This window comes from Dermacentor albipictus, chromosome 4 (assembly GCF_038994185.2).
Source record: "Dermacentor albipictus isolate Rhodes 1998 colony chromosome 4, USDA_Dalb.pri_finalv2, whole genome shotgun sequence".
Classification (NCBI taxonomy): domain Eukaryota; kingdom Metazoa; phylum Arthropoda; class Arachnida; order Ixodida; family Ixodidae; genus Dermacentor; species Dermacentor albipictus.
The window spans coordinates 21,084,909-21,102,274 of record NC_091824.1 but is presented as its reverse complement, the minus strand read 5'-3'; the positions used below and the strand labels follow the sequence as shown (position 1 = coordinate 21,102,274).

At 48.8% G+C, this 17,366-nt stretch overlaps 1 protein-coding gene across 1 annotated transcript in view; it reads left to right on the top strand.

Annotated features, from left to right (window-relative positions):
• The first annotated feature begins 295 nt into the window (after positions 1-295).
• LOC135915142 (uncharacterized) overlaps positions 296-17,366 on the top strand; it is a 110,943-nt gene continuing 93,872 nt past the window's right edge. The window contains exon 1 of the mRNA XM_065448145.2: positions 296-690. Coding sequence (XP_065304217.2) covers positions 639-690 — 52 coding nt within the window. The 5' untranslated portion in view covers positions 296-638. The remainder of the gene's footprint in view (positions 691-17,366) is intronic.

Here is a 17,366-nt window from a genome sequence, read left to right as displayed (position 1 = left end):
ATTCGCCTAAATAAGTAAATAAATAAATAGAGAAAAATGAATATCTATGTTATACCGACGCCGCAGCTGTGCCGCTGTGAAATTCACCACTATATCGAGGACGGGTTTCGCGATTAAGACGCCAGGGCGCGGTTGTCGGGCGCAGGCCCGCGCGTAGAAGTTTCGCACTTCGTCCCTAGGTGGCGCGAGCGAGCTACCAAGGGAGTCACAGCGTCGTCGGACCCTGCGCCAGGCCACGTGGCTTCGAGCGATCCCTGAAAAAGAGCAGACGTCGACTAGCGAGCTGCAGTGTACATTCGATTGCGGTCAGAAATGCGCCGTGGCATTACTTTCCCGTGCTGGGCGGCAGTTTCGCCTTTACGACCTCGAGCGGAGCGGCGTACTTGTGCAGTGCGGCAGCCGCAGAGCAGGCGGAGAGCCAGCGTGCCTTAGCGACACCACGTCTGCGCTGTCGGCGAATGGCGAACGGTTCGCGAGGAAGCGCAAAGTGCATTTGATGCCACTTCCTCCTTGTCATCGGTGTTTCTTTCGCCCAATGGCTTGCACGCATTGTCACGCAATGCTTGGGAGACGGCTGTGACTAAAAGTTTTTGAGCAACCCGCGGAGGAATAGATGTACTGCTTACGATAACTCCGACATGAGGTGCCACCCGTACGGTCTGTTTCTCCTTGTGCTCTTCTCACTTCGTGGTAAGTCCGCACGCTTAGATTCCGTAAACACGCTTGTTGTGCGATTTGGTTATGACGCTTATTCCTCGTTCCTATTAGTTTAATGGAGAGAAGAACACTCGCACATCATTATTTTTTAGCGCTCCCTCCCGTCTTTACAAACTTTTCATTGCTTCATTTCCACGATTGTATGAGCTATGAGCTGTATTCCGCTAATTGGTCCTACTTATAATGTGAACTTAGTTATGATATAAAACTTATTTCTCGTATATATTCAGTAGATGATTGTTATCTACAGGTATTACAGGAAGATGTGAGTTCTGTCGCTGAACGGTGCGTTGCAAACTTCTTGCTATTTGATTTAACTAATATTTTCGTTGTTTTAAGTAGCAGAAAAATGAGTATTGTACAGTGTGCTTATGCTCTTGGAAACCATCTTTTGAAAGTAACAGGTTGTATGCGGGATTTAGGCGTGCCGACTGTCGACCCCTTAACTTTGAAGGAACAAGTTAAAATCATTGTTAACGTGTCCTTTAGGAAGTTAGGTTTCATGTCAAGAACGAGGAACAAATTCTCCAATATTACCTATGCATTTTTCTTTCCTCCGCTGAAAGTTACAGCCTTGTTCTATAGGTTAGAATTGTAATAATGCGCACAACGCAGACAAGATTTAATGTGTTAAATGACGTCATTTCTTTTTGTATGATCGGTTTCTCGAAAGCATTGCTTCCTATCACTATGAGCGTGTCTTGCGTATAAACTACGAGGTACCCCTTGAGGTGTCGTGAGAGAGAGAGAGAAAAAAACAATTCATCATCATCATCATCATCATCATCAGCCTGGTTATGCCCACTGCAGGGCAAAGGCCTCTCCCATATTTCTCCAACAACCCCGGTCATGGACTAATTGTGGCCATGCCGTCCCTGCAAACTTCTTAATCTCATCCGCCCACCTAACTTTCTGCAGCCCCCTGCTACGCTTCCCTTCTCTTGGGATCCAGTCCGTAACCCTTAATGACCATCGGTTATCTTCCCTCCTCATTACATGCCCTGCCGATGCCCATTTCTTTTTCTTGATTTCAACTAAGATGTCATTAACTCGCGTTTGTTCCCTCACCCAATCTGCTCTTTTCTTATCCCTTAACGTTACACCTATCATTCTTCTTTCCATAGCTCGTTGTGCCGTCCTCAATTTGAGTAGAACCCTTTTGTAAGCCTCCAGGTTTCTGCCCCGTAGGTGAGTACTGGTAAGACACAGCTATTATACACTTTTCTCTTGAGGGATAATGGCAACCTGCTGTTCATGATCTGAGAATGCCTGCCAAACGCACCCCAGCCCATTCTTATTCTTCTGATTATTTCTGTCTCATGATCCGGATCCGCAGTCACTACCTGCCCTAAGTAGATGTATTCCCTTACGACTTCCAGTGCATCGCTGCCTATTGTAAACTGCTGTTCTCTGCCGAGACTGTTAAACATTACTTTAGTTTTCTGCAGATTAATTTTTAGACCCACTCTTCTGCCTTGCCTCTCCAGGTCAGTGAGCATGCATTGCAGTTGGTCCCCTGAGTTACTAAGCAAGGCAATATCATCAGCGAATCGCAAGGTACTAAGGTATTCGCTATTAACTTTTATCCCCATTTCTTCCCAATCCAGGTCTCTGAATACCTCCTGTAAACACGCTGTGAAAAAACAATTATTGAATCATAAAATGGAATTCTCGCGGATCGAGGTCTTCTCTTCTTCACGCTATCTTCTCGGCGGAGGGAAGCCTCTTCAGCACGGGTGGGCCCTCAGTCCAGGGTTCCACTGAGTTTGGCCGCTTCCATAGCGTGCTCCACCATCCTTCTTTGGACTGCGAGCTCGCAGCTGACGAGCCGGCTCTCCCAATGCTCCGCACTCGGGGGTTTATGATCACGGAATGCGTTGTTTCGTTCGCACTCCCAAGTTATGTGATTGAGTGTGGGTGTAGCCCCGCACCAGGGGCAGGTGTCCCTATACTGCGTTGGGAACATATTGTTGAATATTAAAAGGTTGGGGAAGGTGTTTGTCTGGAGCCTACGCCAGCCCGTTACTTCCTCCTTCGTCAGCGCTTTATGGGGCGGTGGGTACTTGAATCTAGTCCCCCTGTAGTGTTGCAGTAATTCCGAATAACTGTCACTGAGGATCCCGGCACAACTAGCGCGGTACTCCTGCTGCTGCCCAGCCCGGAATCTATTTGCTCGAGCTAGACCGTCCGCCGCCTCGTTATCCCTTATGCCCTCGTGTCCAGGTATCCGGATCAGATTGTGTTTGATTTTCGCCTCCTCCGAAGGGTTACCCCCACTGAGGATCCTAAGGGCAGTTTTGCATATTCTGCCCCTCACGTAGTTGCGACAGGTCTCTTTCGAGTCTGTGAAAATATTTAGCGATTTATTCTCCCTATATCCTTGCATCGCCGCCAGCACCACGGCGATTTCCTCGGCTTCAGCTACGCTCCATATCTCGGCCGAGACGCACGAGACAAGCTTTTCCTCCTTGTTCATTACTACCGCGATGGCCTTCGCCTCGCTTCCTATTACACTTACCCTCGCGTCCGTGAAGAGAGTGTTCTCTTCTCTAGCCACTGTCTTTTCTATGTATTCGGCCCTAGCTTTCCTTCTGCCTTCGTGGAGCCTGGGATCCATGTTCTTCGGTATAGGCTGTGCGTTAAAGGTTTTCCTAATTCCCGCCGGTACGTCCTCGTACCGGTGAACGTCTTCTATTTCGAAGCCCAGCCTACCGATCAGGTTTCGCCCCGTGTAGGTCCCCGTTAGTGTTTTCATTTGCGCTTTCCGCTGTGCTTCCGCCATTTCGACGAAGGTGTTGCTCACCCCTAGTTGCATCAGCTTTTCGTCGGAGGTATTTCACGGCAGGTGCAGCGCCGTCTTGCAGGCTTTCCTCAGGACGACTTCAATCTCTTCGTTGGTCGTTTTAGTCCTCACTTGGTAGGGTAGCGAGTACATGACTCTGCTGATGATCAGGCTGTTGATGAGCTTGAGAGTATCTTCTTCTCTCATGCCGTGCCTCTTCTGGGAGACCCTGCTTATCATTCTGCTCACGTTCTCGGTCGACTTCTTGAGGAGGCCAATGGTGTAGTTGCACTTTCTGCTGCCTTGCAGCCAGATGCCGAGGACGCGTATCATGTTGCGTTCGGGGATGAGCTGTCCTTCGAGGCTGACCTCCAGTTTCGCCTTGGTGGGATGTCTGCCGACTCTTAGCAGTTCGGACTTTTCGGTGGAGCACCTGAGGCCCCTCTCCTTCACGTAGTTTTCGACGCACTTGACCCCATCTTGCAGCGCCGCTCGCTTTTCTTCCAAGGTTCCGCAGGTGGTCCAGACCGTGATGTCGTCCGCATACATCGCGTGCCAGATTCCCTGGATCTTTTCGAGTCTTTTCGCTAGGCCCAGCATCGCCACGTTAAACAGTACGGGCGAGATTACCGAGCCTTGGGGCGTACCTCTGCTAGGCGTTGAAAAGATACCCCTTCTCTGCTCGCCCAGTCCGACCGTCGCCGTTCTGCCCGAGAGGAAGTCCCTGACGTAGTCGTGGGTCTTCCTGCCGCAGTTTGTATTGTTGAGGCTCTACATGATGGCCTTGTCGCTGACGTTGTCAAAGGCCCCTTTGACGTCGAGGGCTATGACGACGTTTTCGCCCTTTCTCGGCATTGTAGTCAGGACTTCCTTCTCGAGCTGCAGCAGAACGTCTTGCGTCGAGAGGTTGGCCCTGAACCCAAACGTCGAGTTCGGATAGTATCTTCCGTTTTCTAGGTGCCGCTGGATGCGCTTTGTGACGATTTTCTCGTAGAGTTTTCCTAGGCACGACGTCAGCGAGATTGGCCTCGGGTTCTCAATCTGGATGTTCTTTCCGGGCTTGGGGATCATTACTACGGCGGCGTGCTTCCACTCCGCCGGAACTTTCCCTTCTTGCCACAGCGTGTTTAGGTACTTGACGAGCTGGTCTATCGCTCCGTCACTCAGGTTGCGTATGAGCGAGTTCCGGACTCTGCCCGCTCCCGCCGCCGTGTTCTTGGTGGCCGATCTGATGACCTCGACGACCTCCTCCCTCGAGATAGGTCGGTCCATGGCCGGTTTGTCTTCGCCTCGGTACTCGCCGCGGTATCCCTCCGGCTCCCCGTTCCGTAGCATTTCTTGCGGACCTCCTCGAGCAGCTGCTCGTCGGTGCCTTGGTATTGGTGGGTCAGCCTCTGGATCGAGTTGCTGCTCTCTCGCTTGCTCTTGCTGGGATCCAGTAGGCCTCGGAGTATGTGCCACGTCCTGGCCGTGCTGAGGGTGCCGTTTAGTGAGTCGGTGAATTGCTGCCACCCCTGTCTGGCCAGTTGCGTCGCGTACTCCTCGGCCCTCTTGGTGATCTCCGCAATCTTCTTCTTTAGCTTCTTGTTCATTCTCTGCTTGTTCCAGCGCTTGGTGAGGCCACGGCGTGCTTCCCATAGCCCCAGCAGCCGCTTGTCCACCTCCGGTGCCTGTTCTGTTCTGTCCACCTCGCGGGTGTAGAGCTCCTGGATTTACTTCAACTGTTGGGTCCATGCTTCCGGGGAAGTGATGTCGCCGCCCAGTTCTCTGCGGTGCCTTTTGAAGGCGTCCCAGTCCGTCATCAGTCTGGTCGAGCCGATCTTTCTCTTCGTGTTTTCCGCCTCGAGTACTAGGCGGAGGACGTGGTGGTCGCTGCCCAGGTTTTCCAGCAGGTTCTCCCATTCCGCGTTCTTGGCGTTCTTGACAAACGTGAGGTCGGGGCACATGGCTACACTGACGCTGTTACCCATTCTGGTAGGCTGGGCCTCGTCGGTTAGGAGCTCGCATCCCGCATTTTCCGCGGCCGTGCTAATCTCCCTCCCTTTCTTATCCTCTTTGGCTTAACCCCACAGGGGGCGCTTAGCGTTGAAATCTCCCGCTATCACTAGGCTGTTTTGTCCCGCTAGCCTCTTGGCTTCGGCAAAAAAGTTTTAGAAAGTCCCCGTCCCTGTGTTTGGGCGAGCTGTATACGTTACTAACGAAAGTGCTCTACGATTTCCTTTTCTTTTTCTTTTTAGGAATAATCTCCGTTGTGACGTGCTCGATTTTGTATCCTTAATCTCGTCGTGAGCTATGGTGACGATTTTGTCACTTATGAGTGTCGCGGTATTCCCTTTCCCCAGACCCGTGTAGCCCCTAGGTGCCGGAGTGTTAAAGGTTTCCTGTAGTAGTATCAAGTCTGGCGCGGTTCCTCTGTGATAAATGAGTTGCTGCAGGAGCCCTTGCTTGCGCTTGTAGCCCCTGCAACTCCACTGCCAAATCTCTAATTGGTTGTTTCCTGCCATGTTGTTGAGGTCGATGGGTTAGTCGCTCCTAGGGTTTCTGTGCCACCGTTAAAACGGCGCTCGTTAAAGAGTCTTTCTCTAGAGTCTATTATCTTTTGAGTGTTCTGGTTCTTAATGTAGTTTCGGAATCCCTGCTCCTGGAGGGCTATCTTTTGTTGGGTATTCTGCAGTTCCTTCTGCACATCTTTCATCTGTTTCTGTGTTTCTTGTTGCATTTGCTGCATACTTTGCATAAAGCTCTCTAGCTTATCATTAAAGCTTAGTTCTCCGGTCACCTGTTGAATGGGGCTAGGGGTCTTCGGTGGCAAAGCTACCCTAATAGGCGAGGAGTATGAGGGCGACGAGATGAAACCTAGCCGTCTAATCTCTTGTAGTTCTTTAATTATGTCATTAAGTTGTCTTCTTAATTGTTCGTTTTCTTTCCTTAGTGCCTCTATTAAGAATACCGGGATTACCTATATTTATAAGCTTTTTCCTGACCTCTCTTCCGTCAAGTGTTAACATCACTTCAAACGTTCTCTGTTCTTCGCTATAACTTCTGAAATCACAGTTTTATCTGTGTTTTTCAGGTAACTCTATCCCAATAAATAAAATTCCGTTCTACTTTCATGAAGCACTCGATAAACGAAACTCTACCCCCCATAAGAAATTTACCTGGAACTCTGGACAACGCTAAGTAAAAAAGAAAACTTTTGCACCACCGTCGCATCATCAACAGTTTGTCTACGCGTTTAGAAACAGAAAGCATGGTTGGCGTATTGCTTTCTCTGGACATCTATGGATAAATCGCGCGATCCCATTCACGAATATTTGGCCTTGAAAGATGTGATAGAACTGTGGGAGTAGGGAAGCTTCTTGTGGGAAAAAGCCCTCAAGAAAGACGTCGGTGCTTGCTGAGGAGACGCTTCCCTATTGCGCATTTCTGTGAATGCCTAAGAATAGCAAGAATGCGATTGATTGATTGATTGATTGATTGATTGATTGATTGATTGATTGATTGATTGATTGATTGATTGAGTAACTTTTATTCGCAAGAATGCGATGAATTATTTCTTTCGCATCACAAAGCTTAACATTATAGGTTGATTAGAACTCGTATTTAGTAGAGTAATTACGCAACTTGAATGTAGCTTTTTTATCCCAGAAAGCTCCTGTATGAATAAGCAGGAAGGAGAAGCTTGTTACACTCGGCATCCACGGCACCAGATTTTATTTATTTGTTTATTCAAAAGAACATTACCGGCCCTATGGCAGGGCACAAAATTAAGGGGGGCATATTAAACAGTGAAGGTATAAAAAGTACAAATTTCCAACAGGAACAGTGCTATAAGATGATCATCTTGTCACACAATATTGAAGGCTATAGGAATACGAAGCAATATCTGAAGGCACACGAACACGTGTTACTGCTTACATAGCAAAGGAATACCGTTTATGAAAATGATGTACAACATGGCAGAAATGCACGATAACATACACTAGATTGGTCACTCGTGAATGGTATTAAATGGGAAAAGCATGAGTAAGGGAGAGCGGAACGTGTCAAGATTAGATATGAAGGCAATGTTATTAGGGAGGTCATTCCAGAGACGAATGGCACGTGGTAGTGCAGATGAATTAAATGCATTTGTTTTACCGTATATGCGCATGAAACTGAACGGATTATGTAATCTGCGTGAAAAAGAGTGGGGTATTTGTAGTTGTAACGGGTTTCGTTTATTAGTGTAAATATATTTGTGGAATAAGGACAAAAGAGCGATGTTGCGGCGGATATCTAACCACGGCAACATTAGGTCTAGTTTAATTTGTGTAATGCTTGAGTTTATACTGTAGTGACGGGATATGAGCCGGGCTGCTCTGTTTTGTATCATTTCCTTCATATTTATTAGGTAATTTTGATGAGGGGACCAAATTGCGGAGGCGAATTCTAACTGTGGCAAAAGGAATGTTTGGAAAGCGAGTTTTCGAATGTTTGGCAGGGCATTTCGCAAATTGCGTCGTAGATAGCCAAGAGAACGTGATGCTTTGTTTTATTCAAAAGAATGAAAACTGCTAAAACATACTGATGGTAAAGAAATTTGTACTAAGGAAGCCAAATACTTTTCAGAAATAATAAAAAATTGGTAAATGTTGAGAAGAAAAAAAATTTTATTTTGGTGGTGCTCTAATTCAGGACAAAAAAAATGTGATCTGACGAGACTCTGGCAGGTGAACCTTTTGCAACATCTGAAACGGACAACTTTGTTTTTGCAGTACTTGAAAACATGCCACTAATCTGTGAGTGCAGCGTTTGCAAAGCCATTGTTGTCACGTAAGCTGTAATGTTGACAAATTTATTCGCCTCAGAGGCATGCACTTACATAAGTCCGTTATGTGTATTCGGTGCTGGGTTATGAATTTGTATTTTTTTTTCAATTTTATGCACACTTGTTTCATTCAAGGAGGCCTTAAATGAAATGTCTTTTCGCGCAACAAATTCCATTCAGATTGATTTGTCGGTTTTCCGATTCAAGAACTCGTTCGTTTTTTACATATTCGTTCTTTCCTGTATTTTTTTGTGCCCGTAAGCAGTATCATGTGTAGATATAATAGGACGAATTGAACAACAGGTTATTTTCTTTAATGACAATTCAAGTTCACTCAACGAGGGCGCACATTCTTCAACAGAGTCCAGTCTGTCGACAGCGCTAAAAGATCTCGAGCTGTTGACCAGCTCACCAGCTAGAATGCGCTCTCGTCAGTGCTTGCGTAGACTGCGACTTATTTACAGAAGAGGAACTGTCAGGTCTTTGTGGCCACATAGCCTTGTTAAACACAATTATTTCGAACAGTTTTGGTGTCCCAATTAGACCGCGCAAACATTTCAGAGGAATAACAGCCTGGGTTCAGTTTTCTGGAAGCAAATGTTTGCATTTTGTATATACCTATTCAGTCAGCTGGAAACTTTTTTACGAAGGCGGCGTCGATCGTGGTACTTCTCATAGTAAATGCGGATAAGGCAGCGCTGCAACAGTGTGTAGAATAGAGCTGGTTGGTGCATTACTGAACTTGTGGGAAAGAGCGCTGAAAAAACAGGGGGGACCTGGGGAGACAAGTGCAGCAGTGACCATCAACAACTCTTTACATTACGTCAATATATGTCTCAAGTAATATCAGTACAAGGGAAAGAAAATCCAACCACGTAAAATGACATAGTTAGGAATGATCTGTTACTTACTTGGTAAGTACATGGAAGTGAATATATAGTGAATTGCTGATACAATTTTCAGCACATTTATGGATGGCGGACCATTCAAAAAGCTTCACGCTCGCATTTTTCATGGTGTGCCTAAAACTGCGCAGAGCAGAATATCTTACGAAAGAATACCGGAAAAGTATGACATAAAGAAAAACAGGTAAGAAAGTACGGCAACACGCAAGAAAATACAAACTTCAAGTTTGACAAAGATGTTTGTTATCTGCTTTCACTTGATGCTACAACGAACATACTCCTCGGCATAAGAAACGTTGCGAAGTACAGCCAAAAATATACCTGAAAACTAAAGAGCTCTTCTAAGGGGATCTGCCGTGAAGGCATCAAAAAGCAAAACAAGGACTATGCAACGGAGCAGCCACTAAGAGAAAGGCTAATTTTTAGGCAGAGTGAACAAGAAAAACAAAAGGAACCAACTTCCCTTTCCATTCATATTGTCACAGTTTCAAGCGAACTCCATAAAACTAGGAATGTGCTAAGTAACTTAAGTGGAAGAAACCTGAAAATATTTCTGAAGCAGATTTACCTTGATGGGCCTATTTCGTAGTCTCTTACTTAAATATTTTGTCAATTTTTATACCTCGATAGTTTTCTTTCTGGAGCTGCTAAAGTATGCGAATTTACTATTTACTGCAAGTGATTCGCGCATGTATAAACCGGGTGAAACCTCGGGCTGTGGCTCAATCAGGAGGAAAGTCAGCTTAGAAGCCTGCAGGTTGTAAGGCCAGACAAATTATCTGCAACAGTATGACGTAACGTATAATAAATGTATCTTCATTTCCTCGATCTGTTAAGAAAAATTGCGTAAACAAGCCTAGCTGGGCATAGTTTTGATTCGTAAGGATTCTTTGGCACGTAACCCAGCCCTGACAAGCGAAATATGTAATGCCTTACATAGGGACAGAAATGCGTAATTTGCAAAGACGTTTAATTGTTATGATAGTGTGAATCTAGGTGATGGGTTGCCTTTAAGCGATCAGGAACAATTTAAAGCAAAATATAAAACAAAAAATGGGTTGAGGCTCTTGTAAACCTAGTTATCACGAGCCAAAGGTCGGTTTGGCTTGGCTTACCGAAGAGTACACAGACAGTGTTTCATTACAGTTAGGCCACAGTCTCTCAGACACACATTACACACGCTGCCGAACGGGTTATCCGTAAAGTCGCGATGAAACCTGGCCGTCGCAGTCGAGATTGCCGCCAGCCGAAGGGTGTGGTTAGTCAAACGTTCGATGTGCGTGCCGTTCCTTGCATCCACGGCTTTGTCTCCTTCTCCTTGTTGTCTGTGTTGCTGAACGATAGTGGTGGTTGCAGTAGCTTCGATCTTGGCACGCTTCCGCGCTTGGGTAGCTTCTCTATAACGCGTTAATCTGGCCTCCGTTTTCTCCGGTGTTTCAGCAGGTAACTTTGCCTTTGCTTGGGATTTAGCAGCCTGCCGTGTAGCTATAGCTGTATATGTCACTTGCGCTTAAGCGCACGCACAGACGGCCTAGCCGGTGCACAATCCATGGCGAGAACGAGCGAAGAAGTGCCGGCGAAGCAGCCATTAAACCCTCGCCTAGTCTCGTGGTACCGCAGCAGCGAGGCTCCGAGTGGGCGCAGTTCCGACGCCTCTCCGCCGTGGATATCGTGGCGTGACGTCACATGCGCTCCCGCGACTCGAGGTCATTACGACGCCATGACGCCATGAATGGCCTCGAGGGACGTGGCGTAGTAGAGCTTTCGGTCTAAAAAGAATACCCACAAAGATGCATAGGGCTCGTTAGAAAATGCATAAGGAAAAGTATGATAGGGGTGGGCCAGCTAAACTTCAAATTTGTGGTTAGCCCAACTTGAATTTTGGTTGGGGCAACAAAAAATTTGGGCGTAGGCCAACTTGAAATTTGGACATGGGCCAAATAAAATTTGGGGTTGGGGCAACTTGAAATTAGAATGTGGGCCAACTGAAATTTGGGGATGAGTGAAGTTGAAATCTAGAGGTGGGCCAAGGTAAACTTCGGGATAGGCCAGCCTGAAATTTGGGACGGCCCATATTTGCTAATATTTGCAATAATATAATATTGTTACAAGCACGGGGAAAAGGGGTTTATTTAGGCGTGCGAGAGCAGGAACGGCAGGCTACGAACAACAGGAATGGCCGCTGCACAGTCTTCGTTCTCTTCTTCCCCCCTCTTCTTGATCCCCACGTCCCTTTGACGCGCTTGGACGTAACATACCTCCCCTCGCAGACAAAGCCCCCTGGGCGAGTCAACTAGCTTGTCGTGGCGTGCATGATTTCAACCGTGCGACATGCGCGACTTGTGTCCTAGCAGAACGTCTACCAGTGTTCGTGAGGCGCGCGAGAGTATAGTCCACTTCGCTGACTTTGTCGATGACGACATATGGTCCATCGTAGTTTGCCAGCAGCTTTTGACACAAACCGCGCTTCCTTGCGGGAGTCCAAAGCCAAACGAGATCACCAGGGTTATATGTAACTGGCCGATGTCGTGCGTCGTAGCGGGCTTTGGAGTTTTCTTGTGATGCCAAAGTCCGAAGACGCGCAAGTCTCCGAGCCTCTTCAGCGAGGCACAGCGTATCGGCGACCGTAGGATTGTCGTGGTGGTAAAAAGGGAGGACAGTGTCGAGCGCATACCGGGGCGGCCGAGCATATAGAAGGAAGAAGGGGCTGTAGCCGGTTGTCTCGTGCTTGGCGGTGTTGTATGCGTAAGTAATAAACGGTAGAACTTCATCCCAATTCTTGTGATCGGACGCAACATACATAGAAAGCATATTTGTGATCGTTCGATTAGTGCGCTCAGTGAGGCCGTTCGTTTGCGGATGATATGGCGTCGAGTGCCTGAGGTGCGAGTTACACAATCGCACAAGCTCTTCCACTATATCCGCCGTGAATTGACGTCCTCGGTCGCTTATGATAACACCAGGTGGTCCATGTCGTAGAACAATAGCGTGAAGTAAGAAAAGCGACACTTCGGTGGCAGTTGCTGATGGTATAGCCGCCGTCTCGCAATAGCGTGTGAAATAATCGGCGCAGACAATTATCCAGCGGTTCCCCTTAGATGACTTTGGAAAAGGGCCTAACAGATCAATTCCAACTTGCCGAAAGGGTGAGCTGGAAGGCGGCACAGGTTGAAGGAGACCAGATGGGGCAGTGGTTGGGCGTTTCCGACGTTGGCACTGTATGCAGCTGGCGACATAAAACTCAACCGAATGTCGCATCCGGGGCCAGTAAAAGCGTTCTTGAATGCGATAAAGTGTGCGCACTGTGCCTAAGTGCCCGGAGGTAGGGTCATCGTGCATAGCCTGAAGGAGTGCTGGCCGGAGACGCTCCGGCACCACTAGAAGGAAGCGTGCACCCGTGCTTGAGTAGTTCCTTTTGTACAGGAGCCCATCACGTACACAGTAGCTGCTTGTTGCACTTGAGTGGGCAGAAGTAAAGAGTGGCTCCAATTTAGTGTCTGTCCGTTGTTCTGTTTTGAACGCATCGATATCTGGAAAAGCGGGTGTCACAGAAGCGACGAGATGATCAAAATCGTCTGCGTCGCAGTCCGTCGTGGCAAGCGGCATACGGGAAAGGCAGTCTGCGTCAGCGTGTTTTCGGCCACTCTTGTAGGAAACAGTGAAGTTATATTCCTGCAACCTCAAAGCCCAGCGCGCAAGGCGACCACAAGGGTCGCGAAGGTTCACGAGCCAGCACAGGGAATGGTGGTCTGTGACGACTTGGAATGGGCGTCCGTACAAGTACGAGCGAAATCGCTGAACCGCAAAGATTACAGCGAGGCATTCTTGCTCTGTCACCGTGTAATTCCGTTCAGGTTTGCTTAATGATCGGCTTGCATAAGCAATCACGTGCTGACGGTCATCATAGCGTTGGACCAATACGGCACCTAGACCAACGCCACTAGCATCTGTGTGGATTTCTGTCGGCGCAGTAGGATTGAAGTGGCGAAGGATAGGTCGAGAGGTTAACAGAAACTTCAGCTGACGAAATGCAGAATCGCACTCGGGTGTCCACTCAAACCGTGCGTCTTTATGTAGCAGATTTGTCAGAGGAGAAGCGACGTCAGCAAAACCAGGAATAAATCGGCGAAAGTAAGAGCAAAGACCCAGAAAACTACGAAGTTGCTTCACTGACTGCGGTGCACTGAATGCTTCGACAGCTGCCGTCTTGAGAGGATCAGGCCGGATACCGTCTTTGTCAACAAGATGACCCAGCACAAGGGCTTGACGGTCACCAAATTTACATTTCTTGGAGTTCAGAACCAGGCCGGCGTTTTTGATGCAGTCGAGGACAATATCCAGGCGCGTATTGTGCTCATTGAATGTGCGCCCGAATATAACAACGTCGTGAAGATAGCACATACAGATGTTCCATTTTAACCCACGCAGAATGGTGTCCATGAACCTTTCAAAGGTTGCTGGAGCGTTGCACAACCCAAATGGCATCACATTGAATTCGAATAATCCATCCGGGGTTATGAAGGCTGTTTTCTCTCTGTCTGTCGGGTGTATCGGGATTTGCCAATATCCTGAGCGCAGGTCCACTGAAGAAAAATAAGAGGCCGAATGAAGGCAATCAATTGCATCATCAATCCGGGGCAGCGGGTAGACATCCTTCTTAGTCACGGCGTTTAATCTTCGATAATCGACGCAAAATCTCCAGTTGCCGTCTTTCTTTCTGACGAGTATGACCGGAGCTGCCCAAGGACTCGAGGACTCTTGTATTATCCCATTTTTCATCATGTCACTCACTTGTTCCCCGATTATCTTGCGCTCGTTAGGCGACACGCGATAAGGCTTTTGCCTGATCGGGCGCGCAGATCCCGTATCGATAGTATGGCGCGTTCGTGACTCGGGAATCGAGAACGCTTTGTCCGGCTGCGCAAAGTCAAACACTGAGAGATGCTTAGAAAGCGTATCCACCAAGGTATGGCGCTCCCTTGTGCTGAGCGACTTGTTTATCATAGACAGAAGCTTTTTGTCTGAGACTTGGCGAAGGTCAGCAGGTTCACACGGCGAGTCTGTTAGTACGGCTACGGACGAAGACGTGTATTCTGTAAAGTAGGCGAGTTTCAAGCCGTCTGGAAGCAGGACGGGTTCTGCCGAGCAGTTGGCCGTCCACAAGCCAGCACGCCCGTTGCCGATGGATACCACACAATGAGGGACAAAAACGTTCTTCTTCACAAGATTTAGATGCATTGGCTCTACGGAGGCATCGAAACTGTCTGGAACTTACCGCGACATACAACCGGCACGCACACCGAGGTGGACGCAGGCACAACAGTATCTGCAGACACACAAAGTTCACCTTGACTACAAGTCTCCTCTAAGAGCCCGGACGAAACATGGCCATCGACGCAAACTTCCCCCGTGCGACAATCAACGGTCGCACCACACTGCCGCAAAAAGTCGATGCCCAAAATCACTTCGTGCGTCGATCGGGGAATAACTACAAACTCCGTCGCGAAAACTCCACCAGCCAGGGACACTTCAGCAGTGCACACACAAACAGGGCGCAACGACTCGCCGCTCACTCCACAAAACGTTGCAGCCTGGTCCCACGGAAATACAACTTTGCGCCCCAACCGACCTTTAAAACTGAGACTCATTACGGATACACTTGCCCCGGTATCCACTAAAGCCATTGTAGGAACACCATCAACAAGTACATGCACTTTGTTCTTAATCATAGCAACTGCAGGGGGCATTTCTGTCGATAGCACGTGTCGAGCGACCTCACCCCCATCGGCCGCGCTAGCTAGTTTTCCGGTGGTGAAGGCGAGGCTGAGCGGCGCACTGGCGATGGAGATTGACGTAAACGCGGTGCACGAGAAGCTGGCGGTGGCGTCAAACTCCTGTCAGATGCCGGCGAGCGGCTCCGGAAGCTTCTCTGCCAGTAATCGTTGCCAGGAGGGACGCCAGCTGACCAAGAGGTGGTGCATGGCTGTTGAGTTGTCCTCGTAGGAGGTGTGGTCCTTGTTGAAGGCCCCGATCGACGATTCCACGTTGTTGGGCGACGATTGCAAAATCTCGCTATGTGGCCCGTGACACCGCATTGGAAACACACCGGCAGATGCCGCAAATTTCGATGTTCTTGCACGTAGTCACGCATGTTGCTGTCGACTGCATAGCCAGCAGGTGGGTCCCATTCATCATGGCTAGCCATCGGCCGCCCGGAGGCGTGCGTGCGGCGAGGGCGTTGGTCGTAGTCATGATCTTGATAGCTCAGGGTCCCTCTCGTTTGTGGAGTAGACCTATACTCGACGGTCGCTGAGTGAACCGTGGGTTGCCATGCGGTCGAAACGGCCGTGTTTCGCATCTCGTGTGGTAAGTACGCACCAGTGATGCCGGGTGTGCAACGGTACATCTCTTCCCGATGGAGCAACTCTTCGCGAACAATCTGCCGTATTGTTGATGGAAGGTCAACGCACGAACTCGGGTCTACACTTGCCACCGTTGTGACATTCGCCAGGCGACCAAACTTCGGTATTATCCGTCGCATCTTCAGCGTCTCAAAGGTCCTGCAATGGCGAATGACGTCAGACACGGAATCCAAGCTTTCTTTGCCGATCAAAAAATTGTAGACGTCTTCGGCTATCCCTTTCAACAAATGTCCAACTTTGTCCTCTTCAGACATTTGAGAGTTCACTATTTTGCACAGTTTCAGCACTTCTTCGATATAAGTCGTACAGGTCTCGCCGGGAATCTGAGCTCTTTGCGAAAGCGTCTGTTCGGCGCGTTTCTTTTTTGCGCTAGAGTCGCCAAAACACGCTCTGAGCTCCTCTACGAAAAGCTCCCATGAAGTGAGCGTGTCTTCGTGATTCTCATACCAGACGAGTGCTGTGTCGGTAAGGGAAAACACAACATTGGACAACTGCGCGGTCGAGTTCCAACCATTAGATCGGCTCACCCTTCGGTAGTTTGTGAGCCACTCGTCGACATCTTCTCCGGCTTTTCCTCCGAAAGTGAGTGGCACCCGGTAGTATTGCCACGGAACGCCAGGTGCTGGCCTTGAAGCCGCGTCAGAACCTTCGGGAATCTGGCAGGCGTATTCAGTCATGTCAGGTGATGGTGGCGGAAGTCCGGCAAGTCGACGGCTTCGGCGAAGTTGTAGCAGCGTAGGCTCCGTGGTTACGAGGCGTACCCCGCACCGTCCACCAATTTGTTACAAGCATGGGGAAAAGGGGTTTATTTAGGCGTGCGAGAGCAGGAACGGCAGGCTACGAACAACAGGAATGGCCGCTGCACAGTCTTCGTTCTCTTCTTCCCCCCTCTTCTTGATCCCCGCGTCCCTTTGACGCGCTTGGACGTAACAATATTTCAGGATGTACCACGTTGAAATTTGAAGATGGGCCAACTTAAATTTGGGGGTGGGTCAACTTGAAAGTTGGAGGTCGGCGAACTTAAATTTAAGGGTGGGTCAAATCGAAGAGGCGGGGGAGGGGTGGGGGTTGCCCAAATGAAATTTGGGGGTAGGCCTGCTGGAAATTTCGGTTGGCACAACTAAAATGCAGGGTTGGGCCAACTAGAGATATCGCCATGCCCAATGTCCAATTTAACGCTGCGGAGCGGCCTTCTAGTTATGAACACCTTACAGTTATGAGTGGAGCGTTGAGTGGTTTGGCGCGTTTTCATTGGACCTTGCCAAAGCCCACTCAGAATGCAGGGGAGAGCTTGCGCCTTCAAGGAACGCGGCATAACACAGGCTTGCGTGATCGATAGCCAGGGTTCCATGACATCGCGGCGATCCACTCTCCCCTCACACTGCTCACGCGGTTCTGCGGCGGATGGCGTTCCCTTGCGGCCGCGTTGCTCCGTCGAGGCGCGCGCGTTCCCGGCGTTCCGCCTCGAATGTGACAATTGTCGACTAAAAAGCAGTCGTTGCCACCGGAAAGGCCATAGATAGACGCGCGGAAGCTAGGAAAAGCACGTAAGCAAAACTAAGCAAGAACGAAGTCACGGCTGAGCCAAACAATGCTGACTGGTGTGTAGACAATTCACACGATTTCTGTAGTGTTTTTGGTATGGCGGCTTATGCAGTGCTTTATCAATCATCGTATGAGCTCGAGCCGTTGACTTCGTAGTAAAGGCATGTTTATGAGAACAACTTTGT